At 48.2% G+C, this 26112-nt stretch overlaps 1 protein-coding gene across 1 annotated transcript in view; it reads left to right on the forward strand.

Annotated features, from left to right (window-relative positions):
* LOC140428255 (RNA-binding protein 38-like) overlaps nucleotides 1-24785 on the forward strand; it is a 90519-nt gene extending 65734 nt beyond the window's left edge. Inside the window, exon 4 of the mRNA XM_072514527.1 lies at nucleotides 23226-24785. Within this exon, the coding sequence (XP_072370628.1) occupies nucleotides 23226-23517 (292 nt within the window). The 3' untranslated portion in view covers nucleotides 23518-24785. The remainder of the gene's footprint in view (nucleotides 1-23225) is intronic.
* Nucleotides 24786-26112: the final 1327 nt, after the last annotated feature.

Here is a 26112-nt window from a genome sequence, read left to right on the forward strand (position 1 = left end):
CTGTACTGTTCTGTCAGTGTATAACACTGGGGTAGCGTACTGTTCTGTCAGTGTATAACACTGGGGAATCGTACTGTTCTGTCAGTGTATAACACTGGGGTCGCGTACTGTTCTGTCAGTGTATAACACTGGGGTCGCGTCCTGTTCTGCCAGTGTATAACACTGGGATGCAGTACTGTTCTGTCAGTGTATAACACTGGGGTCGCGTCCTGTTCTGTCAGTGTATAACACTGGGATACAGTACTGTTCTGTCAGTGTATAACACTAGGGTAGCGTACTGTTCTGTCCGTGTATAACACTGGGGTAGCATACTGTTCTGTCAGTATATTATACTGGGGTCGCGTACTGTTCTGTCAGTGAATTATACTGGGGTAGCATACTGTTCTGTCAGTGTATAACACTGGGGTAGCATACTATTCTGTCAGTGTATAACACTGGGGTCGCGTACTGTTCTGTCAGTGTATAACACTGGGGCCGCGTACTGTTCTGTCAGTGTATAACACTGGGATACAGTACTGTTCTGTCAGTGTATAACACTGGGGTACCGTACTGTTCTGGCAGTGCATTATACTGGGGTACTGTACTGTTCTGTCAGTGTATAACACTGGGGTAGCATACTGTTCTGTCAGTGTATAACACTGGGGTCGCGTACTGTTCTGTCAGTGTATTATACTGGGGTAGCGTACTGTTCTGGCAGTGCATTATACTGGGGTACTGTACTGTTCTGTCAGTGTATAACACTGGGGTAGCGTACTGTTCTGTCAGTGTATAACACTGGGGAATCGTACTGTTCTGTCAGTGTATAACACTGGGGTCGCGTACTGTTCTGTCAGTGTATAACACTGGGGTCGCGTCCTGTTCTGCCAGTGTATAACACTGGGATGCAGTACTGTTCTGTCAGTGTATAACACTGGGGTCGCGTCCTGTTCTGTCAGTGTATAACACTGGGATACAGTACTGTTCTGTCAGTGTATAACACTAGGGTAGCGTACTGTTCTGTCCGTGTATAACACTGGGGTAGCATACTGTTCTGTCAGTATATTATACTGGGGTCGCGTACTGTTCTGTCAGTGTATTATACTGGGGTAGCATACTGTTCTGTCAGTGTATAACACTGGGGTTGCATACTATTCTGTCAGTGTATAACACTGGGGTCGCGTACTGTTCTGTCAGTGTATAACACTGGGGCCGCGTACTGTTCTGTCAGTGTATAACACTGGGATACAGTACTGTTCTGTCAGTGTATAACACTGGGGTACCGTACTGTTCTGGCAGTGCATTATACTGGGGTACTGTACTGTTCTGTCAGTGTATAACACTGGGGTAGCATACTGTTCTGTCAGTGTATAACACTGGGGTCGCGTACTGTTCTGTCAGTGTATAACACTGGGATACAGTACTGTTCTGTCAGTGTATAACACTGGGGTACCGTACTGTTCTGGCAGTGCATTATACTGGGGTACTGTACTGTTCTGTCAGTGTATAACACTAGCCTACTGTACTGTTCTGTCAGTGTATAACACTAGGGCACTGTACTGTTCTGTCAGTGTATTATCTGTGCTGTATTATACTGGGGTACTGTACCTGTCAGTGTATAACACTGGGGTACCGTACTGTTCTGTCAGTGTATTATATTGGGGTACCGTACTGTTCTGTCAGTGTATTATATTGGGGTACCGTACTGTTCTTTCAGTGTATAACACTGGGGTAGCATACTGTTCTGTCAGTGTATAACACTGGGGTCGCGTACTGTTCTGTCAGTGTATAACACTGGGGTACTGTACTGTTCTGTTAGTGTATAACACTGGGGTAGCGTACTGTTCTGTCAGTGTATAACACTGGGGTCGCGTACTGTTCTGTCAGTGTATAACACTGGGGTACCGTACTGTTCTGTCAGTGTATTATATTGGGGTACCGTACTGTTCTGTCAGTGTATTATATTGGGGTACCGTACTGTTCTGTCAGTGTATAACACTGGGGTAGCATACTGTTCTGTCAGTGTATAACACTGGGGTCGCGTACTGTTCTGTCAGTGTATAACACTGGGGTACCGTACTGTTCTGTCAGTGTATTATATTGGGGTACCGTACTGTTCTGTCAGTGTATTATATTGGGGTACCGTACTGTTCTGTCAGTGTATTATATTGGGGTAGCGTACTGTTCTGTCAGTGTATAACACTGGGGTCGCGTACTGTTCTGTCAGTGTATAACACTGGGGTACCGTACTGTTCTGTCAGTGTATTATATTGGGGTACCGTACTGTTCTGTCAGTGTATTATATTGGGGTACCATACTGTTCTGTCAGTGTATAACACTGGGGTCGCGTACTGTTCTGTCAGTGTATAACACTGGGGTACTGTACTGTTCTGTTAGTGTATAACACTGAGATACTGTACTGTTCTGTCAGTGTATTATACTGGCGTACCGTACTGTTCTGTCAGTGTATTATATTGGGGTACCGTACTGTTCTGTCAGTGTATTATATTGGGGTACCGTACTGTTCTGTCAGTGTATAACACTGGGGTAGCATACTGTTCTGTCAGTGTATAACACTGGGGTCGCGTACTGTTCTGTCAGTGTATAACACTGGGGTACTGTACTGTTCTGTTAGTGTATAACACTGGGGTACCGTACTGTTCTGTCAGTGTATTATACTGGCGTACCGTACTGTTCTGTCAGTGTATTATACTGGGGTACCGTACTGTTCTGTCGGTGTAGAACACCGGGGTAGCGTACTTGTGGTACCCTCAATAACGGGTGCTAACAGCTACGCCGCCCACAGGGCGGCCCCTTATATACGGCTCCCAGATGGGCGGAGCCAGTGGCGGAGTTCCCAGGGTTCTAAGCCCGGTCTGAAAGGGGAACATCATCTTACATGATGACAAGGGTACAGTGTTACAGTAACCGTTCATCACATTCACCCCTTTTTAAAAAAAGTGTCCGGCAGGGGTGAAGTGCCATCATAAGTCCATCCATCTCGGTGGCCGGATCGTCCTCATCGACCTCCTCAGTTCGGGCGGTGGTGCGGCGGACACAGACGTCTTGGTTGAAGGTACGTCCGGGAGCATGGCGGTCGGAGCTTCGGTCGGGGCAGGGGAACAGGGCACAGGGAGAATAGGCGGGGTCGGGGGTAGCGGTGCTGGCACCGGCGGCGTGTGTAAAGGGGGGGGCGCTAGGGGGCGCGCGCGGTAGGTGCTCACCAACGGGGAGTGGGGACGGGAGGGGGTGTGTTGTAGGGGATGCCGGGTCCTGCAGGGGAGCGGCGCAGGAAGGGGCGTCTGTAGTGTGGGATCCAGCTGGTGCCAGATCCCGGAGGGAAACCGTATCTTGCCTGCCGTCGGGGTACTCGACGTAGGCGTAACTGGGGTTGGCGTGGAGTAATCGGACCTTTTCGACCAGGGGTTCCTTTTTATGGCTCCTCGTGTGCCTCCGGAGAAGAACAGGTCCCGGTGCCGTAAGCGAGACCCCGGAGGTAGACTTCCTGGGGAAGACAAACAATCGGTTGTGAGGGGTCTCATTCGTGGCCGTGAAGAGGAGTGACCTAATGGAGTGTAGGGCATCGGGCAGGACCTCCTGCCAGCGGGTTGTTGGGAGACTTCTCTACCATAGGGCCAGAAGGACAACCTTCCAAACTGTCATGTTCTCCCCCTCCACTTGCCCGTTTCCCCGCAGGTTATAACTGTCGTTCTGCTCAAGGTGATGCCTTTGCTGAGCAGATACTGACACAGTTCATCGCTCATGAATTATGTACCCCGGTCGCTGTGGATATAAGTGGGGAAACCGAACAGAGTGAAGATGCTGTGCAGTGCCTTAATCACCGTGGCTGAGGTCATGCCGGGGCAGGGAATGGCGAATGGGAAACGGGAGAACTCATCGATCACGGTGAGGAAATAGGCATTATGATTGGTGGACGGGAGGGGCCCCTTGAAGTCCACGCTCAGTCGCTCAAAGGGCCCCGAGGCCTTCACGAGCCGTACCTTGTCTGGCCGTTAGAAGTGCGGTTTGCACTCCGCACAGATCTGGCAGGCCCTGATCATGGCCTTGACCTCCTTGGTTGAGTAAGGTAGGTTGCGGGACTTGATAAAATGGACGAGCCGGGTAACCCCCGGGTAACAGAGGTCATTGTGGATGGCTTGCAGGCGGTCATCCTGCGCGTTGGTGCATGTGCCGCGGGACAGGGCATCTGGGGGCTCGTTGTGCTCCCCTGGACGATACTTGATATCGTACGTGTAGGTGGAGAGTTCGATCCTCCACCTCAAAATTTTATCGTTTTTTTATTTTGCCCCTTTGCGTGTTATCGAACATATAGACGACCGACCATTGGTCGGTGACGAGGGTGAACCTCCTACTGGCTAGGTAGTGCCTCCAGCACCGCACAGCCTCCACAATGGCTCGTGCCTTCTTCTCGACTGCAGAGTGTCGATCCTCGGAGGCGGTGAGGGTTCGGGAGAAGAACGCTACTGGTCTGCCTCCTTGATTGAGGGTAGCAGCCAGGGCGATGTCTGATGCCTCGCTCTCTACCTGGAAGGGGATAGTTTCGTCCACCGGGCGCATAGCGGCCTTAATGATATCGGCCTTGGTGCGGTTGAAGGCCAATCGAGCCTCAGCCGAGAGGGGAAAAGTGGTGGTCTTTATGAGTGGGCAGGCTTTGTCCGCACACTTGGGGACCCACTGGGCGTAGTAGGAGAAGAGCCCCAAGCACCGTTTGAGGGCCTTGAGGCTGAGGGGGAGGGCAAGTTCCTTAAGGGGGCATGCGGTTGGTGTCGGGACCTAGGACCCCGTTTTTGACGACATAGCCGGGTTGTGTGGAAAACGCATTTTTCCTCATTATAGGTCAGGTTAAGGGCTCGGGCGGTCTGGAGGAACTTTTCGAGGTTTGCGTCATGGTCCTGCTGGTCATGGCCGCAGATGGTGACATTGTCCAAGTACGGGTATGTAGCCCGCAAACCGTACTGGTCCACCATTTGAAAGACGGAGACCCCATTTGTGACGCCGAAGGGGACCCTGAGGAAGTGGAAGAGCCGGCCGGCTGCTTCGAACGCAGTATAGGGGCGGTCTTTTGGTTGGATGGGGAGCTGGTGGTAGGCGGATTTGAGGTTAACCGTGGAAAATACTTCGTATTGGGCGATCCGATTGACCATTTCCGCGATGCGAGGAAGGGGGTACGCATCAAGCTGCGTGAATCCGTTTATGGTCTGGCTATAATCCACGACCATCCGTTTCTTAGCCCCGGACCGGACTACCACCACTTGTGCTCTCCAAGGGTTGTTGCTAGCCTTGATGACCCCCTCTCCCAGTAAACGTTGGACCTCTGACTTGATAAAAGTTATATCTTGGGCACTGTACCGGCGGCTCCTGGTGGCGACGGGCTTACAGTCGGGAGTGAGGTTCGTGAATAGAGAGGGGGGTGCGACTTTCAGTGTCACAAGGCTGCATACCGTGAGGGGGTGCAAGGGTCCGCCGAACTTCAGTTTCAGGCTTCGGTGGCTGCACTGGAAATCCAGTCCGAGCAAGAGGTGGGGAAGGATATAAAATTTGAAACGGGTGTATTTGGCGCCCTGGATCGCGAGATCCGCGAAACAGTACACGTTGATTTGTACCGAGTGGGACCCGGATGCGAGGGCAATGGTTTGGGACGCAGGATGGGTGCGCAGGGAGCAGCACCTTACCGTTTCAGGATGGATAAAGCTCTCCGTGCTCCCAGAGTCGAAGAGGCATGCAGTGTCGCGCCCGTTGACCTGGATCTGAATCATGTTCTGCAGGTGTTTTGGCCGAGTTTTGTCGAGGGTGATCGTTCGCACTCGCGGGTAGTCCGAGTCCTCAGCCGAGTCGGACTCGTAAAATGGCCGCCGCCGTCGGCTGCACGTGTCGGATCGAGAAGATGGCTGCCGACAAGATGGCCGCTCCCATGATTCGCACGAGGCTGATGACTAGTCAGAAGGGGGCGTGTCGGGTCGGTGCGCAGCCGCATTGCGAGGCCTACGGGCCTGAGAGCCTGATTTTTGGGTCGGCTGTTCTTTGTTCTTCTGGCCCCTGGGTCTGGCCAGGCAGACATCGCAAAATGCCCCTTCTTCCCGCAGTTGCTGCAGATCGCGGAGCGGGCTGGGCAGCGTGAGCATGGGTGCTGGCCCTGCCCGCAGAAGTAGCACGGTTTGCCCCCATAATGAGCGGGTCGCCGCGTGGCGCAGGCCTGTAAAATGGCTGAGTCTGAGGAAGTCCGGGGGGGGCTCGCAGAGTCCGCGGGGTACGTACCCAAATTATGTCAGGCCACCTCCAGCGAGGAGGCGAGCGTTAGCGTGTCCTGGAGGTCTTTTGCCCTGTTTTCGAGCAGCCGCTGCCGGCAGGTAGAGAGCACATGCCTGGCGTGCACCTCCTTGATGTGCTCCGCTTGCGGAGTAGCTCGACCGCCTCTTCATGAGTCGTCGCCTTTTTGAGCGTGACGGAGATTCTGTGACTCACATGGGCGTGGAGTAGACGCAGCTTGCGCGATCCCAGGATGGGAGTCTCTGAGGAGTCCAGGTAAGCCTTGAAGCATCGGAGCCAGTATTTAAAAATTTCCTTTGCCTCCGGTGTCCGTGCTTCCAGATTGAGCTTCTCTGGCTTTAGGCCTGCGTCCACCCTGATGTAGTTTAGTTTATTAAATTGTGGTACCCTCAATAATGACTCTTAGAGTGTAAACGGTAAAGAAGGCTTCAATAAGCTAAGAACTAGCCTGGTGCCGAGACTTGTGCTAACAGCTACGCCGCCCACAAGGCGGCCCCTTATATACGGCTCCCAGATGGACTGAGCCGGAGGCGGAGTTCCCCAGGGTTCTAAGACCGGTCTTAAAGTGGACATCACCTTACATGATGACAAGGGTATAGTGTTACAGTAACCGTTCATCACAGTACTGTTCTGTCAGTGTATAACACTGGGGTAGTGTACTGTTCTGTCAGTGTATAACACTGGGGTACTGTACTGATCTGTCAGTGTATAACACTGCGGTACTGTACTGTTCTGTCAGTGTATAACACTGGGGTCGCGTACTGTTCTGTCTGGGTATAACACTGGGGTACTGTACTGTTCTGTCAGTGTATAACACTGGGGTAGCGTACTGTTCTGTCTGGGTATAACACTGGGGTACTGTACTGTTCTGTCAGTGTATAACACTGGGGTAGCGTACTGTTCTGTCAGTATTATACTGGGGTCGCGTACTGTTCTGTCAGTGTATAACACTGGGGTAGCGTACTGTTCTGTCCGTGTATAGCACTGGGGTAGCGTACTGTTCTGTCAGTGTATTATACTGGGGTAACGTACTGTTCTGTCAGTGTATAACACTGGGGTACCGTCATGTTTTGGCAGTGCATTATACTGGGGTAGCGTACTGTTCTGTCAGTGTATAACACTGGGGTAGCATACTGTTCTGTCAGTGTATAACACTGGGGTAGCGTACTGTTCTGTCAGTGTATAACACTGGGGTAGCATACTGTTCTGTTAGTGTATTATACTGGGGTACCATACTGTTCTGTCAGTGTATAACACTGGGGTAGCATACTGTTCTGTTAGTGTATTATACTGGGGTACCATACTGTTCTGTCAGTGTATAACACTGGGGTAGCGTACTGTTCTGTCAGTGTATAACACTGGGGTAGCGTACTGTTCTGTCAGTGTATAACACTGGGGTAGCGTACTGTTCTGTCAGTGTATAACACTGGGGTACTGTACTGATCTGTCAGTGTATATCACTGGGGTAGCGTACTGTTCTGTCAGTGTATAACACTGGGGTAGCGTACTGTCCTGTCAGTGTATAACACTGGGGTATAGCGTACTGTTCTGTCAGTGTATAACACCGGGGTACCGTCCAGTTCTGTCAGTGTATTATACCGGGGTAGGGTACTGTTCTGTCATTTCCAAGTAAGGGTCGTGAGTGACTTTGAGGCGAACCTCCAGGTGATGGGGTTTCCAGGTGTCTGCTGCACTTTTCCTAGATGGTAGTGGTCTGGGTTTGAAAGTTTCTGTCAAGGAACCGGTACTACGTGTCCTTGATTTGTATGTCCCTGTCAGGCAGGAGATGGTCGAGTGAGGGAACCATGGTTGACAAGAGAGGTTGAATGTCTTGTTAAGAGGAAGAAGGAGACTTACATAAGGCTGAGGAAACCAGGTTCAGACAGGGCGCTGGAGGGATTCAAGATAGCCAGGAGCGAACTGAAGAAAGGGATTAGGGGAGCTAAGAGAGGGCATGAAAAATCTTTGGCGGGTAGGATCAAGGAAAACCCCAAGGCCTTTTACACATATGTGAGAAATATGAGAATGACTAGAGCGAGGGTAGGTCCGATCAAGGACAGTAGCGGGAGAATGTGTATTGAGTCTGAAGAGATAGGAGGTCTTGAACAAGTACTTCTCTTCAGTATTTACAAATGAGAGGGGCCATATTGTTGGAGAGGACAGTGTGAAATAGACTGGTAAGCTCGAGGAAATACTTGTTAGGAAGGAAGATGTGTTGGGCATTTTGAAAAACTTGAGGAGAGATAAGTCCCCCGGGCCTGACAGGATATATCAAGGATTCTATGGGAAGCAAGAGATGAAATTGCAGAGCCGTTGGCAATGATCTTTTCGTCCTCACTGTCAACAGGGGTGGTACCAGGGGATTGGAGAGTGGCGAATGTCGTGCCCCTGTTCAAAAAAGGGAATAGGGCTAACCCTGGGAATTACAGGCCAGTTAGTCTTACTTCGGTGGTAGGCAAAGTAATGGAAAAGGTACTGAGGGATAGAATTTCTGAGCATCTGAAAAGACACTGCTTGATTAGGGATAGTCAGCACGGATCTGTGAGGGGTAGGTCTTGCCTTACAAGTCTTATTGAATTCTTTGAGGAGGTGAACAAACATGTGGATGAAGGTAAAGCAGTGGATGTAGTGTACATGGATTTTAGTAAGGCATTTGATAAGGTTCCCCATGGTAGGCTTCTGCAGAAAGTAAGGAGGCATGGGATAGTGGGAAATTTGGCCAGTTGGATAAAGAACTGGCTAACCGATAGAAGTCAGAGAGTGGTGGTGGATGGCAAATATTCAGCCTGGATCCCAGTTACCAGTGGCGTACCGCAGGGATCAGTTCTTGGTCCTCTGCTGTTTGTGATTTTCATTAATGACTTGGATGAGGGAGTTGAAGGGTGGGTCAGTAAATTTGCAGATGATACGAAGATTGGTGGAGTTGTGGATAGTGAGGAGGGCTGTTGTCGGCTGCAAAGAGACATAGATAGGATGCAGAGCTGGGCTGAGAAGTGGCAGATGGAGTTTAACCCTGAAAAGTGTGAGGTTGTTCATTTTGGAAGGACAAATATGAATGCGGAATACAGGGTTAACGGTAGGGTTCTTGGCAATGTGGAGGAACAGAGAGATCTTGGGGTCTATGTTCACACATCTTTGAAAGTTGCCACTCAAGTGGATAGAGCTGTGAAGAAGGCCTATGGTGTGCTAGGGTTCATTAACAGAGGGATTGAATTTAAGAGCCGTGAGGTGATGATGCAGCTGTACAAAACTTTGGTAAGGCCACATTTGGAGTACTGTGTACAGTTCTGGTCGCCTCATTTTAGGAAGGATGTGGGAGCTTTGGAAAAGGTGCAAAGGAGATTTACCAGGATGTTGCCTGGAATGGAGAGTAGGTCTTACGAGGAAAGGTTGAGGGTGCTAGGCCTTTTCTCATTAGAACGGAGAAGGATGAGGGGCGACTTGATAGAGGTTTATAAGATGATCAGGGGAATAGATAGAGTAGACAGTCAGAGACTTTCCCCCCGAGTGGAACAAACCATTACAAGGGGACATAAATTTAAGGTGAATGGTGGAAGATAGAGGGGGGATGTCAGAGGTAGGTTCTTTACCCAGAGAGTAGTGGGGGCATGGAATGCACTGCCTGTGGAAGTAGTTGAGTCGGAAACATTAGGGACCGTCAAGCAGCTATTGGATAGGTACATGGATTATGGTAGAATGATATAGTGTAGATTAATTTGTTCTTAAGGGCAGCATGGTAGCATTGTGGATAGCACAATTGCTTTACAGTTCCAAGGTCCCAGGTTCGATTCCGACTTGGGTCGCTGTCTGTGCGGAGTCTGCACATCCTCCCTGTGTGTGCGTGGGTTTCCTCCGGGTGCTCCGGTTTCCTCCCACAGTCCAAAGATGTGCAGGTTGGGTGGATTGGCCATGATAAATTGCCCTTGGTGTCCAAAATTGCCCTTAGTGTTGGGTGGGGTTACTGGGTTATGGGGTAGGGTGGAGGTGTTGACCTTGGGTAGGGTGCTCTTTCCAAGAGCCGGTGCAGACTTGACGGGCCGAATGGCCTCCTGCACTGTAAATTCTATGATAATCTATGATTAATCTAGGACAAAGGTTCGGCACAACATCGTGGGCCGAAGGGCCTGTTCTGTGCTGTATTTTTCTATGTTCTAAGGAACCTTGGTGAGTTACTGCAGAGCATCTTGTAGATGGTGCAGACGGCTGCCACTGTTCGTCATTGGTGGAGGGTTTGAGTGTTTATGGAAGGGGGAGCAATCAAGCAGGCTGCTTTGTCCTGGATGGTGTTGAGCTTCTTGAGTGTTGTTGGAGCTGCACTCATCCAGGCAAGTAGAGAGCATTCCATTACACTCTCTTGACTTGTGCGTTGTAGATGATGGACAAGCTTTGGGAGGTCAGGAGGTTAGTTACTCACTGTAAGGTTCCTAGCCTTTGACCCGCCCTGGTAGCCACAGTATTAATGTGGCTAGTCCAGTTCAGTTTCTGATCAATGGTAACCCCCAGGATGTTGATTAAGGGGGATTCAGCGAAGGTAATGCCATTGAATGTCAAGGGGTGATAGTTAGATCCTCTCTTGTAGGAGATGTTCATTGCCTGGCACTTGTGTGGCGCGAATGTAACTTGCCACTTGTCAGCCCAAGCCTGGATATTGTCCAGGTCTTGCTGCAGTTGGACATGGATTGCTTCATTATCTGAGGAGTCGCGAATGGTGCTGAACATTATGCAGTCATCCGTATACGTCCCCAGTTCAGACCTTGTGATGGAAGGGAGGTCATTGATGAAGCAGCTGAAGATGGTTGGGCCTAGGACACTACCCCGACAAACTCCTGCAGTGATGTCCTGGAGCTGAGATGATTGACCTTCAACCACCACAACCATCTTCCTTTGTGCCGGGTATGACTCCAATCAGTGGAGTTTTCCCCCTGATCCCCATTGACCAGTTTAGCTAGGGCTCCTTGATGCCATACTCAGTCAAATGCTGTCTTGATGTCAAGGGCAGTCACTCTCACCTCGCCTCTGGAATTCAGCTACTTTGTCCATGTTTGAACAAAGGCTGTAATGAGGCCAGGAGCTGCGTGACCCAGGCAGAACCCAAACTGAGTATCTGTGAGCAGGTTATTGCTAAATTATTGGGCGTCCTTATCTGCTAATTCCACAGAGATGTTGATTTCTAAAACCTTCTTTAGATTTAAGTTGCTTTCTGTTAACAACCTTTTAGGATAGCTTCACTTCTTAACCCACACACTAGTCTGTCTCTAATGGTGTCGTTCAATTCACAGTATTCAGTTAATTTCTTCAAAGTAGCTATGGATTGTGTGATTAATTGACCATCTTGATGGTTACATTTATGGAACCTGAACCTCTCAGCAATTATCAAAAGCTGAGGTGAGATGTGGCCCTGCAATATCTCCACAATCTCATCATAGTTTTTAGAGCCTGGTTTTTCTGGCTGCACCAGACTTTACAGACAGTTGAAGGTTTTCCCTCCATGGTACTCCGGAAAGTCGGGCCTACTATGTCTGCCAAAATTTTGTTCGCCTGGGCAAAGTATTTGAATCAACAAAGAACAAAGAAATGTACAGCACATGAACAGGCCCTTCGGCCCTCCAAGCCCGTGCCGACCATGCTGCCCGACTAAACTACAATCTTCTACACTTCCTGGGTCCGTATCCCTCTAGTCCCATCCTATTCATGTATTTGTCAAGATGCCCCTTAAATGTCACTATCGTCCCTGCTTCCACCACCTCCTCCGGTAGCGAGTTCCAGGCACCCACTACCCTCTGCGTCGTACATCTAATCTAAACCTTGCCCCTCTCACCTTAAACCTATACCCCCTAGTAATTGACCCCTCTACCCTGGAGAAAAGCCTCTGACTATCCACTCTGTCTATGCCCCTCATAATTTTGTAGACCTCGATCAGGTCTCCCCTCAACCTCCTTCGTTCCAGTGAGAACAAACCGGGTTTATTCAACCGCTCCTCATAGCTAATGCCCTCCATACCAGGCAACATTCTGGTAAATCCCTTCTGCACCCTCTCTAAAGTCTGCACATCCTTCTGGTAGTGTGGCGACCAGAATTGAACACTATACTCCAAGTGTGGCCTAACTAAGGTTCTATACAGCTGCAACATGACTTGCCAATTCTTATACTCAATGCCCCGGCCAATGAAGGCAAGCATGCCGTATGCCTTCTTGACTACCTTCTCCACCTGTGTTGCCCCTTTCAATGACCTGTGGACCTGTACTCCTAGATCTCTTTGACTTTCAATACTCTTGAGGGTTCTACCATTCACTGTATATTCCCTACCTGCAATAGACCTTCCAAAATGCATTACCTCACATTTGTCCAGATTAAACTCCATCTGCCATCTCTCCGCCCAAGTCTCCAAACAATCTAAATCCTGCTGTATCCTCTGACAGTCCTCATCGCTATCTGCAATTCCACCAACCTTTGTGTCGTCTGCAAACTTACTAATCAGACCAGTTACATTTTCCTCCAAATCATTTATATATACTACAAAGAGCAAAGGTCCCAGCACTGATCCCTGTGGAACACCACTGGTCACAGCCCTCCAATTAGAAAAGCATCCTTCCATTGCTACTCTCTGCCTTCTATGACCTAGCCAGTTCTGTATCCACCTTGCCATCTCACCCCTGATCCCGTGTGACTTCACCTTTTGTACTAGTCTACCATGAGGGACCTTGTCAAAGGCCTTACTGAAGCCCATGTAGACAACATCCACTGCCCTACCTGCATCAATCATCTTTGTGACCTCCTCGAAAAACTCTATCAAGTTAGTGAGACACGACCTCCCCTTCACAAAACCATGCTGCCTCTCACTAATACGTCCATTTGCTTCCAAATGGGAGTAGATCCTGTCTCGAAGAATTCTCTCCAGTAATTTCCCTACCACTGAAGTAAGGCTCACCGGCCTGTAGTTCCCTGGATTATCCTTGCTACCCTTCTTAAACAGAGGAACAACATTGGCTATTCTCCAGTCCTCCGGGACATCCCCTGAAGACAGTGAGGATCCTTTGTTGTATGAACTCCAGCGCTCCGTGCTTTCATCATACAGTCTCGTGGTGCCAGAAACCCATGGCCTTTTACTTTGGGAAATCTTGCATAAGGACAATGTGCCACAAAGCTTTTAGCACTATCACCCTTTTTTTTCCTTCGAAAGAAGGTAACCCCGAGCTCAGACTGTTACTTTTGGAGTTTTGCAAGGGATGTTGCAAAATTCCCTGAACTCTCAATTAATTGTTGCAGGGTATCTGTTGCTTACTTGCTACTCACAATAGAGGGAGCACTGTTCCAGAACTTTCCAGGCAGAGCATATGGCAAGCTTCTTTTGATGCTTTTTTTAAAGCTAAATCCGTGTTTAAACTTTGGTTCCTTTAATGGTTGCTGCTATTATTTGTCATCCCTCCATTCCCAGCTTTGGTGTAGCAATGTTTTTATCATCATAATCCTTTTTGAATGGCTGCAGCGTGGATCGATGATTTTTCTCAATCCACCAGACTTGTGCAGTTCTTTTTCGGATGTTTGCACTGTGGATCCACCTCCTCGTCGCCAGTTTCTTTATGGAATTTTTAAAGGATAGGCTGCAGACCACAAAGGCACAAACAAACTTTATTGGAAAAGTGTACACTTAACAAGCTGTAACAATAGACTGGCTGTTAAGCCATCCAAACTGCCTTGACATCATCAGTACATCATGTGATCCGAATCTAAAAGTGACCTTGTTACAACCAAGAACAAATGTGAATATATAACACAGGTGGAAACAGGTCTGTCATTGTATCACATTGGGTACAGCACTAATGGATAGGGTTAGTCACTGTATCGCATTGAGGTACAGTATTAATGGCTAGGGTTTGTCACTATCACATTGTGGTACAGTATTATTGGATAAGGTCTGTCACTGTATAACACAGGTATAGTATTAATGGATAGGATCTGTCATGGTATAACACTGGGGTACAGTGGATAGGATCTGTCACTGTATAACATTGGTACAGTCTTAATGGATAGGGTTTGTCACTGTATCACAGTGGGGTACAATATTGATGGGTAGGGTCAGTCACTGTAACACTGGGGTACAGTATTAATGGATAAGGTTTGTCAGTATCACATTGGGGGACAGTATTAATGGATAAGGTCTGTCACTGTAGAACACAGGTACAGTATTAATGGCTAGGATCTGTCACTGTATAACACTGGGTAACAGTATTGGTGGAGACGGGTCTGTCACTGTATAACATGAGTACAGTGATGGATAGGATCTGTCACTGTATAACACTAGATTACAGTGATGGATAGGAGTTGTCACTGTATAACACGGGTACAGTATTAATGGATAGGATCTGTCACTGTATAACACTGGGTAACAGTATTGGTGGAGACAGGTCTGTCACTGTATAACACGAGTACAGTGATGGATAGGATCTGTCACTGTATAACACTAGATTACAGTGATGGATAGGAGTTGTCACTGTATAACACGGGTACAGTATTAATGGATAGGATCTGTCACCAGTCACTGTATAACTCTGGGGTACAGTACTGGTGGAGACCGGTCTGTCACTATATAATACTGGGGTACAGTATTAATGGATAGGGTCTGTCACTGTTGTTACGACACTCTGGGCTAGTGCACGGTGATTCCAGCCCCACAGACACTGGAGTCCCAACACAAGTGAATTAACCAATAATTTTGGTAACGGTTCTGAGATATTTTGCTCTTGACTGCTCCAATGACTTAAAGGCAGCAGATTTGTAAATGAAACACAACAACTGTTTATTTATAACAAAAATAGAGATAAGACATGCAATAATTATAATAGAATAATAGCCAGCTAATCTACTCCCCCTTTTACCGTCCCACACTCTACTTAAACAAACACAAGACCAACACACACACACACACACACACACACACACACACACACAGAGGGAGAGGTAACAATAATGTAAGACGAGTGTCCTTGCTTTGGATATTGAAGTCAATGAAGCAGCAGGCTGTCCTCTCAGAATGCAGAGTGATTGTAACCAGTGGTTGGAATGCCAACGAGGATCTTCTGGCAGAACATTCAGTCACAACCCCACAGACTGGGGTTTTCTTTGGGGGAGTCACTTTAACTTTTATTACCCTGGGCCTTCACTCAAAAGAATAGCCCCAGGCTGGTTTGATTCTTAAGACTCTTGATCTCACTTTCTCCCCAGATTCTGCGTGAGGTTCAGTCTTAACTGGTGGCAAGACTCACCTAGCTTTACTGAGGGAAACACAGTATCAGAGAAGTTGCTTCCACGAGGTTTTGGAGAGGTCTGTTAGCATTTTGGGGCGAGAGAGCCAAAGAATTCCCTCCAGCTCTGCCTTCGGAAATTCAACATTCAAAGACTGGATAGAGAGGAAAAGCTGTCTGGTTCAGTTTTTCTGGAGAGAGCTCCAGCCGAGGTGTTTGAGAGACGGAGACAGAGAAACTCAAAGGGCCTCCTTCAGCTCTGTGTTCAAAACAAAACTAAAACTCAAAACAGTCTCACAGAGGAAGGATCATTCCAAAACAATCAGCACCAATAAGCATAGATCATCAACTAAGTCCCGGCAATCTGAAACAACTCATTGGCCGCAAACCAAGTCCACCAGACTAAACAGCACATCCTGATGGGCGTTCTTTTTTAAAAATTAAAATACATAGATCTGTACAGATCTGTACAAAATACATTGACTGTACAGGTACAAAAATTGAAATGGCAGAATAACAGAAATTAAAAGGAAAATCAAGGGGAAGACGGGGATTAACAGGAAGATCCTTACACTAGGGTTTGTCACTGTATAATACTGGGGTAGAGCATTGATGGGTAGGGTCTTTCGGTCACTATAACACTGGGGTATAGTATTAATGGATAGAGTCTGTTACTGTATAACACTGGGGTACAGTATTAATGGATAGGGTCTATCACTGTATAACACTGGGGTACAATATTAATGGATAGGGTCTGTCATTGTAAAGCACTGGGGTACAGTTTTGAACGATAGTGTCATGTGAGGGTACCTTTAAGACATGGATGTTTAAGCAATGTACCTTTAAGAAAACAGTGATGTCAGAGAGTGGGTGGAGCTGGGCTTTAGGTCAGCCAGTTTGCAGGTTTTTAGTTTCAGTTTAAAAAACAGTGTGTCTGTGTGTTTCCAGAGAACTGCAAGTTTTGAAAAGAGCTGGTGTGTGTCTGTGTTTTGCAGTGAGCTGGATATCTGCCATGAACGACTATCACTGGATCATTTGAGTGATTTAAAGTAAAGCCTTTAACCTGATGTGATTTTGTTTAAAGGTGTTAAGTCTCTTGGAAGTTTGAAGGAACATTTTGAGGAATTATTTACTGTTGCAATATTTTCTGAGTTATCTTTGAAGAAAGGGGTGTTAAGAGATCCAATGTTTATTTAAGATGTTAAGTTGAGTTCATGGAATAAACAGTGTTTTGTGTTTAAGAACCCATGTGTCCATAATTGTAATACCACACCTAGGGAACAAGCCGTGTGCTCGGAAAAGCTACAAATCCATTAAAGGGAGAGGTTGGTTGAACTCCATGATACATTTTGGGGTTCTGAAAACGCCTCACCCATAACAATAGGACTTGTCACTGTGTAATACTGGGGTACAATATTAATAGATAATGTCTGTCATTGTATAACACTGGGGTACAGTTTTGAACGATCGGATCTGTCACTGTATAACACTGGTACAATATTAATGGATAATGTCTATCATTGTATAACACTGGGGTACAATGTTAATGGATGATGGCTGTCACTGTATAACACTGGGATACATTATTAATGGATAGGATCTGTCACTGTATAACACTGGGGCACAGTGTTGGATAGGGTCTGTCACTGTAAAGCACTGGGGTATTGTATTAATGGATAGGGTCTGTCACTGTATAACACTGGGGTACAGTATCAATGGATGATGCCTGTCATTGTATAACACTGGTGAACAGTATTGATGGATGGGATCTGTCACTGTATAACACTGGGGTATAGTACTGATGGATAGGATCTGTCACTGTATAACACTGGGGTATAGTACTGATGGATAGGATCTGTCACTGTATAACACTGGGGTATAGTACTGATGGATAGGATCTGTCACTGTATAACACTGGGGTACAGTACTGATGGATAGGATCTGTCACTGTATAACACTGGGGTATAGTACTGATGGATTGGATCTGTCACTGCATAACACTGGGGTATAGTACTGATGGATAGGATCTGTCACTGCATAACACTGGGGTATAGTACTGATGGATAGGATCTGTCACTGTATAACACTGGGGTATAGTACTGATGGATAGGATTTGTCACTGTATAACACTGGGGTATAATACTGATGGATAGGATCTGTCACTGTATAACACTGGGGTATAATACTGATGGATAGGATCAGTCACTGTATAACACTGGGGTATAGTACTGATGGATAGGATCTGTCACTGTATAACACTGGGGTATAGTACTGATGGATAGGATCTGTCACTGTATAACACTGGGGTATAATACTGATGGATAGGATCTGTCACTGTATAACACTGGGTATAATACTGATGGATAGGATCTGTCACTGTATAACACTGGGGTATAATACTGATGGATAGGATCAGTCACTGTATAACACTGGGGTATAGTACTGATGGATAGGATCTGTCACTGTATAACACTGGGGTATAGTACTGATGGATAGGATCTGTCACTGTATAACACTGGGGTATAATACTGATGGATAGGATCTGTCACTGTATAACACTGGGGTATGATACTGATGGATAGGATCAGTCACTATAACACTGGGGTATAATACTGATGGATAGGATTTGTCACTGTATAACACTGGGGTACAGTATTAATGGATAGGATCTGTCACTGTATAACACTGGGGTACAGTATTAATGGATAGGATTTGTCACTGTATAACACTGGGGTACAGTATTAATGGATAGGATTTGTCACTGTAATATTTGTCAGTGTGCCGTTGTTATGATTCGGAATTACTGACCTTGTGTGAAGGAAGCAGTTTCAATATGTGACTTTCTAAAGGTGATCTGATAAATATGTAAATAGGAAACCTTTTCAGGGCTATCGGTAACAAGCAGGATAGTGGTGTCAATTGAAAAGCTCTTTCATGGAGTCCATCTACCTCTGTACAGTAAGATGCTCCAATTCTCAGCACTGCCCAGCATTTCATGCTCCTTGAATTGCTGATCTGGGGCGAAATTCTCCCCCAACGGCGCGATGTCTGCCGACTGGCGCCAAAAATGGCGCCAATCAGACGGGCATCGCGCCGGCCCAAAGGTGCGGAATGCTCCGCATCTTTGGGGGCCGAGCCCCAACATTGAGGGGCTAGGCCGGCGCCGGAGGGATTTCCGCCCCGCCAGCTGGCAGAAATGGCGTTTGTTGCCCCGCCAGCTGGCGCGGAAATGCGGCGCATGCGCGGGTGCGTCAGCGGCCGCCGACAGTTTCCCGCGCATGCGCAGTGGGGAGAGTCTCTTCCGCCTCCGCCATGGTGGAGGCCCGTGGCGGAGGCGGAAGGGAAAGAGTGCCCCCACGGCACAGGCCCGGCCGCGGATCGGTGGGCCCCGATCGCGGGCCAGGCCACCGTGGGGGCACCCCCCGGGGTCAGATCGCCCCGCGCCCCCCCCCCCCCCCCAGGACCCCGGAGCCCGTCCACGCCGCCTGGTCCCGCCGGTAAATACCAGCTTTGATTTACGCCGGCGGGACAGGCAATTTCTGGGCGGGACTTCGGCCCATCCGGGCCAGATAATTGAGCGGGGGGTCCCACCAACCGGCACGGCCCGATTCCCGCCCCCGCCCAATCTCCGGTACCGGAGACTTCGGCGGGGGCGGGGGCAAGATTCACGGCGGGGGGTCGGAGAATGACGCCCCCTATTCGGATAGTTCTGGGTTTGAGCTGTATTCTCTGAGCACCATGAGGAATGGGGACCAGAGCTCCATTCTCTGAACACTGTGTTGACATCCAGCAGGATAATTGAATCCAATGGGAGTGCAGTAATGACCTCCCCTGTTCCACCTCAGTCAGGCTAATGACCTGCCTGTGTAAAAATGGAATTTGTTGTATGTACCTCATGATAAAAGGATAGAGATACTTGCCTGATTGTTTCTTTGAGTTGTCAGGACAGTGAGGTCACTGGAAGATGGCTTTGGTTGTTGGAGGTCAATCATCTCCGTTCCAAGACATCATTGCAGGAATTCCTCCGGATAGTATCCTACGCCCAACCATTTTCAGCTGCTTCATCAAAGATCTTCCTTCCATCATAAAGTCATAAGTAGGAATGTTCACTGATGATTGAACATGTTCAGCACCATTTGTGACGCCTCAGATCCTGAAGTAGTTTGTGCCCCCTGGACAACATTCAGGCTTGGGCTGATAAATGACAAATAAAGATTGCTCCATACAAGTGCCAGGCAGTGACGAAACCAACAAGAGAATTTGACCATCTCTCCTTGACATTCAATGGCATTACCATCGCTGCATTCCCCACGATCGACATCCTGGGGGTGGCCACTGAACAAACATTTGGGGGCAATTAGGGATGGGCAACAAATACTGGCTTGCCAGAAATCCTCGCAACCCAACATCCAGGGCAAAGCAGCCCTTTTGATTGACACCTCATCCATCCACACTCCCTTCCTCCACCACTGACACACAGTGGCCGAAGGTACATCACACATTTATGAGATGAACTGCAGGAACTTACCAAGTCTCTTTCGTAAGCACCTCCCAAACCCGTGACCTCGACCATTTAGAAGATCAAGGCCAGCAGATGCATGTGAACGCCACCACCTGCAAGTTCCCCTCCAAACCACTCGCCATCCTGACTTGGAAATAAATCATCGTTCCTTCACTGTCATTGGGTCAAAATCAAGGGATTACCCTCCTCCCTCCGAAACCCCCAGCCAGTCGATGAGCGAGATTATAATCGAGTGAGGTGGGAGTTGATGAGGGGGTGGTGATTTTCTAAACAGAGGTGACTGACATTCAGCACAAGTTTTCAAAAGTCTGGTGTTGTCAAACCAGGCACACTGTGCCACACAACAATCACTGGCACCAGATCCCATTCGACTGATTCCAACTCGAGATCTGGGATTGAATCACCCTTGCGGTGTGATTTCTATCTTCTGATTGGGCGATTGGTTTTGGTGTATGGAAGAATGGGGAAAGGGAGCCTGCTCCCCTGACTGACTCGACCATCACCCCATTACAGTGCTACTGCCCGCAGATAGGGGGAGTCCACATTTTGTTATGGAGGCGCCGCAAGGGACATTGGGCGCTATTACCCCACCCCGCCCCTCCGCGCCGGGTGGGAGAATCGCCGGGGTGTCGTGCGAATCGCGTCATGCCAGCCCGACCCCCGCATGTGATTCTCCCACCTCCCGGAAACCAGCGGCGCGCGATTCGCACCGGGCTGCTCGGAGAACCGGCGAGCGGCGATTCTCCAGCCGGATGGGCCGAGCGGCCGCTACGACACGAAAGGTTCCCGTCGGCGCCGTCCACCCCTGGCCGCTGCCGACGGGACCTCTGCGGGAATGCTGGGGGGGCGGCCTGTGGAGGGGGGTTCCTTCACCGGGTGGCCTCCGATGGGGTCTGGCCCGCGATCGGGGCCCACCGATCGGAGGGCCGGCCTCTGCCCCCCCCCTCCCCCTCCCCCGGGCCTACCTCCCAGAACACCGGCTCCATGTTGGTGAGGGGCCGGCGTGCGTAAGACGTTCCCCCCGCATGCGCAGGATAGCGTGGCCCAACTGCGCATGCGCAGGATTGGGCTGCCCCAACTGCACTTGTGCAGGTTGGCGCGGCGCCCATTTGGTGCCGTGTAAGGACGCTGGCCGCCTGTGGGGGCCAGAATAGGTCGTGTCCGGGCCCTGTTTGCGCCGTCGTGAAACGCAATGCGTTTGTGAGTTAAATTTAAATCCTCTTTTGAGTGCACACAGAGCAAGGAAGAAAATGAGGAAGTTGAGGGGTACAAAAAAGGAAGTTGAATGAATTTTTTCACCAAAATGGAATGGAATTGTGGAAGGAATTACAAAAGTCATTGCCCAGCAGGTGCAAGAGACAGTTAGCGGGGTGTCTGTCGAAAAAGAATTAAACTGGAGTCGGGATATTCAATGAGACAGGCTTGTTGTGCCTAAAGAGATTTCCCTAAAATGAAACACATTTGCTCATGTCAGCAGCCTTCCTGTTAACCTCTACCCAGCTGGAAAGTTGTCATTTGTTTGGTAAATGCGCCAACTTTAAAAGTAGAATTTTACAATTCTCCCAAGGCGGTCCTGAGACGAGGGGTGAGCCTAAAATCGAAAGGACAGAATTCCCTCCGGAAACCCTCCCTCCTAAACCCAGACCCAATTTCATACTTGGGCAGACAGGGCCTCGGGTCGGAAACCCGCCCATTCACCTACCCTAAAGGGCCTTTTCTCACCCAGCCTCAATTTTAAGGCTGCCGGGAGCGCAGCGCTGGAAGGGTGGGATACAGAGAAAAAACCTTTTCTCCATCTCGGGCAGAAGTGGTGGGGAGGGGGGCAGGGTGTAGGGCACATTAACCAGTAGGCCCATCCCTTCTGGGTTCTTGGAGCTGTGGGAACCCCCTCTTCCCGTGGCCTACTCCTGAACGTCACACTTGTCATGATATTCCGATAAACATCATGATGCAAACACACATACACACTGATTGACAGATCAACAGACCAATCAATACACACACAACACCACAGCCAATCACAGGCAAGAGCATACACACTATAAAACGGGGAACACGACACTTCCCGTGCATTCCAGCAGGAGACAGCTCAGGGCACAGAGCTCACAGCAAGCCACTCAGACATTCACCATGTGCTGAGTGCTTCTCCAAGATAGTGTTAGGGCTAGGTCCACAGGTTAGAGGGTAATGAACGAACCACAGTAACCAGTTTACAGATGTTATTGTTAGTAATAAAACTGAGTTGTACCATCCGCAACCGTGTTGGTTCGTCTGTGTAGCAGAGCACCCAACACGACAACACTCACCTCCAGGGCATCCCCTGGGAGTTTCCTCTTTAAAGGTCCCAGGACTTAGTCCCGGGCAGAGCGCTGCAGTTCCGCTTCTGGCCATTGAAGCGGCGCGACTGGCCAGGTTCGTTGGCCAATTCTCACAAGCGGGACTTCCTTCCAAAGGTGGATGGAAGCCTTAATGACTGTCAATCAAGACTCCAGTGAGGGTTAAATGGCAGTGGAAGTTCGGGAATCGGCGGTTGCGTGTTATGCGCCAACTCTCGCCATCCTTAAAATGCCACCTGTAGTCTCCTCTTGCCGCTCCCTGGGTGTCACTCTCTCCCACTGACTCAGGAGGTCATGGGTCCGAGCTCCACTCCAGACACTTGAGCAAGAATCTAGGTTAACAGCGTCGGAAGTGGCGTCAGTCGGACAAGACATTAATCCTATACCCTGCCTGCCCTCCCAGCTGGACATAAAGGATCCCACTGCATTATTCTGAAGTGTGAAGTTGGGGACTTTTCAGCAGTGTCCTGGCCAATATTTATCCCTCAACACCATTGGCAAGAAAAAACGATTCCTCATGGTCACACTTTTGTGTTTGTGCGCACGCGAATGTATTGCTGCATTTCCAGCAACACACTTTGACCATGCTTTGCAACCTACTAATTCTTGATTAATTAAGGGGATCAAGGGTTACGGGGAGAAGGCAGGAGAATGGGGATGAGAAACATATCAGCCGTGACTGAATGGCAGAGCAGACTCGATGGGCCGAATGGCTTAATTCTGCTCCTTGGTCTTACTGAGGTCATGAAAGGTGTGATAGAGAAGTTCCTTTATATTTCATTTAATTTAGTTCTTTTTGTCTGTTGTACTGTTGCCTTGTAGGGATGTTTGCTAACTTGTTCCCCTCCATTTTTTTTACAGGCTCGCCACCCAGTACATTTACCCACAGGCTATTGTGCAGCCTGGAGTTGTCCTTCCAACCCAGCTGCAGTCGGTGACCTCCCCATTCATTGATTATACAGCTTCTGCCACTTATGCTCAGTATGCCGCCTACGATCAATACCCATATGCTGCCTCGCCCGCTGCCAGCTACTATGGATTTGGCTATTCCACTCTGCAGCAGCCTTTGGTGGGCGGGAGTCCTGGTGGTGCTGCCACAGCCGCCTTCGTACAGTATCCTCCTCAACCGCTGCAACCTGACCGGATTCAGTAAAGGGAATGGAGGAAGGGAAGGAGGAGGATTAAATGATAATGGACCTCACATCATCCTCTTGGCACTGTTATTCTAAGGTGGAAAGACTCACAGGCGATTAATGGGACATTACTGTAAGATCTCATTGAGAATATGGAGAGCTGATTTTTGAAGTATTAATGGGGCAGACAGGATCCATCAGGGCCTTGGGCTCCATGAAAACCAGTCACCTCTTTCAGTTTACCTTCTGGAAAGAAGTATCTCCAATCAGAAACCGAACATTAATCGCAAGCCAGGAAAGCAGACAACTTTGTCTATCTCTTTCTGTTACTGCCTCTCTCTCTCTCTCTCTCTCTCTGTTTTTGTCTCCCTCAGTGTCTGCCTCTCTGTCTTCCTCTCTCTCTCACCCTCTCTTCCACCCTCTCAATGCCCACCTCTGCCTCTTTCTCCCCAATTACATAATGTATTCTCTCCTTATTGCCACCTCTTAGAATGAAGAGTAGCATACTGTTTCTTGTAAGGTACGAGCTGCAGTAGAAACAATGCAGTGAGATGAAAGAACACACACACAAAACGCTATTTTTGTTGTATAAAACCCTATTATTTATCAATGCCTTACGGAGGATAAAAATTGTGACTACTTTTTAATATTTATTGCGATGAGCTGTGAATCGCAACTGGGGAAGGAGAAAAGTTAGTTGTTCAGCTACCAATGTATAAATTATTGTAAGTAGATTATAAATGAATAGGTTGCTAATTAATTTCGATATGCAAAAAAAAAACTTTGGAAGGGAAGCAATATTTCTGTAGTCAGAACACTGTTCTATTTTCTTAATTTTGTAATTAATCTTAAGATCATCTCAACTTGGGTATATATTTTTTAAAATGAGCTTTTTGTTTTTGGAAAGCTAATTGTATATGAACAGGACAGTAATTTTTATCAATTTAATGATGCAGTATTCATCTCGTGTTCTATCCAACACCCACTGGGCAGTATTGGAACTTCCTAATTGCAAAAACACCTGCTGTATGGAGGCAAACTGACTACATGTCTGATAGATTTGGATACCAAACATTTTATACCCAGCTGAAATGAATGAGAAGTTTTTAAGTTATAAATGCAATTTTTAAATAATTTTTTTTGTAAAAAAAATGTTTAAAAAAAAAAAGCAACAGCAATTTAGGCTCAAAGCGACAATTACATATAATGGCATTCCGATCGGACTGTAGCAGGTACTGAGAAAAATGTTTTCAATGTTGTAATAAAGGAACATAAATATTGAACAAAATCTCTGCGGTTATGTGATCCCCCCCTCCCCCCCCCCCCCCCCCCCTTGCTCATACTGAGGTGGCTTGTTCCTGTAACTGACTACATTGAGGTACCACAGCCTGTCGATGTGACGGTGGAGGAGCAGGGACTGCATGTTCGTTGTCTTCCCCTTTCCCTCAGCTGGAAGATTGCTTTTGCCCTCCTCTGCAGATGGTAGACAGCTTGTATACAATCCGAGAAAGTTTACAGCACAAGAAAAAGGCTACTTGGCCCATCGTGACTATCCCGGTTGAAAAACAAGACACCCATCCTAATCCAACTTTCCAGCATTTGGTCCATAGCCGGGTACAGCAGATCAGATGCACATCTCAACACCTTTTAAATGAATTGAGAGTCTCTGTCTCTTGTCCCCTTTCAGGCAATGAGCTCCAGACACCCACAACCCTCTGGGTGCAAAGACCACTTCTCATCTCCTCTCTACCAACCACTTTAAATCTATGCCCCCTCATCACTGACCTCTTTGCTAAGACAAGCAGGCCCTTTTCATCCACTATCCAGGCTCCTCGTGATTTTGTGCATCCCAATCAAATCTCCCCTCAGCCTCCTCTGCTCCGAGGGGAACCCCTGCCTAGCCAACCTTTCTTCATAGCTGCAATTTTAATAACAATAATCATCTTTATTGTCACAAGTAGGCGTACATTAACACTGCAATGAAGTTACTGTGAAAAGCCCCTAGTCGCCATGTTCCGGCACCTGTTCGGGTACACGGAGGGAGAATTCAGAATGTCCAAATTACCTAACAGCAAGTCTTTCGGGACTTGTGGGAGGAAACCGGAGCACCCGGAGGAAACCCACGCAGACACAGGAGAATGTGCAGATAGTGACTCAGTTGGGAATCGAACCTGGGACCCTGGTGCTGTAAAGCCACAGTGCTAACCACTGTGCTACCATTTCCCAGTTCTGGCAACATCCTCGTCCATCTCCACTGCACCCACTCTGATGCAATTACATCCTTTCTGCAATGAGCTGACCAGAACCATGCACTGTACTCGAGTTCCATGAATGCTGTCAGCATTCTTTTACCAGACCTAAATATCAATCACCACGTCTGGGTCTTAAGGGAGAGAGAAAGGAGGGTGTTGGGGCAAAGAGGGAAAACAATTATAAGGACAAGCCGAGGCCATTCAGCCCTTCAAGCCTACCCTGATATTCATTAGACAATGGCTGATCTGTACCATCTCTGTTTTACTCACCGTACCCACCTGTTTTACCACTGCTCCACGTCTGAGTCATTAAATGGTTTCAAGAAGGAGCTAGATATATTTCTGATTTAAAAGAAACGGGTA

The sequence above is a fragment of the Scyliorhinus torazame genome, chromosome 8 (assembly GCF_047496885.1).
Source record: "Scyliorhinus torazame isolate Kashiwa2021f chromosome 8, sScyTor2.1, whole genome shotgun sequence".
In the NCBI taxonomy this organism is placed as follows: Eukaryota; Metazoa; Chordata; class Chondrichthyes; order Carcharhiniformes; family Scyliorhinidae; genus Scyliorhinus; species Scyliorhinus torazame.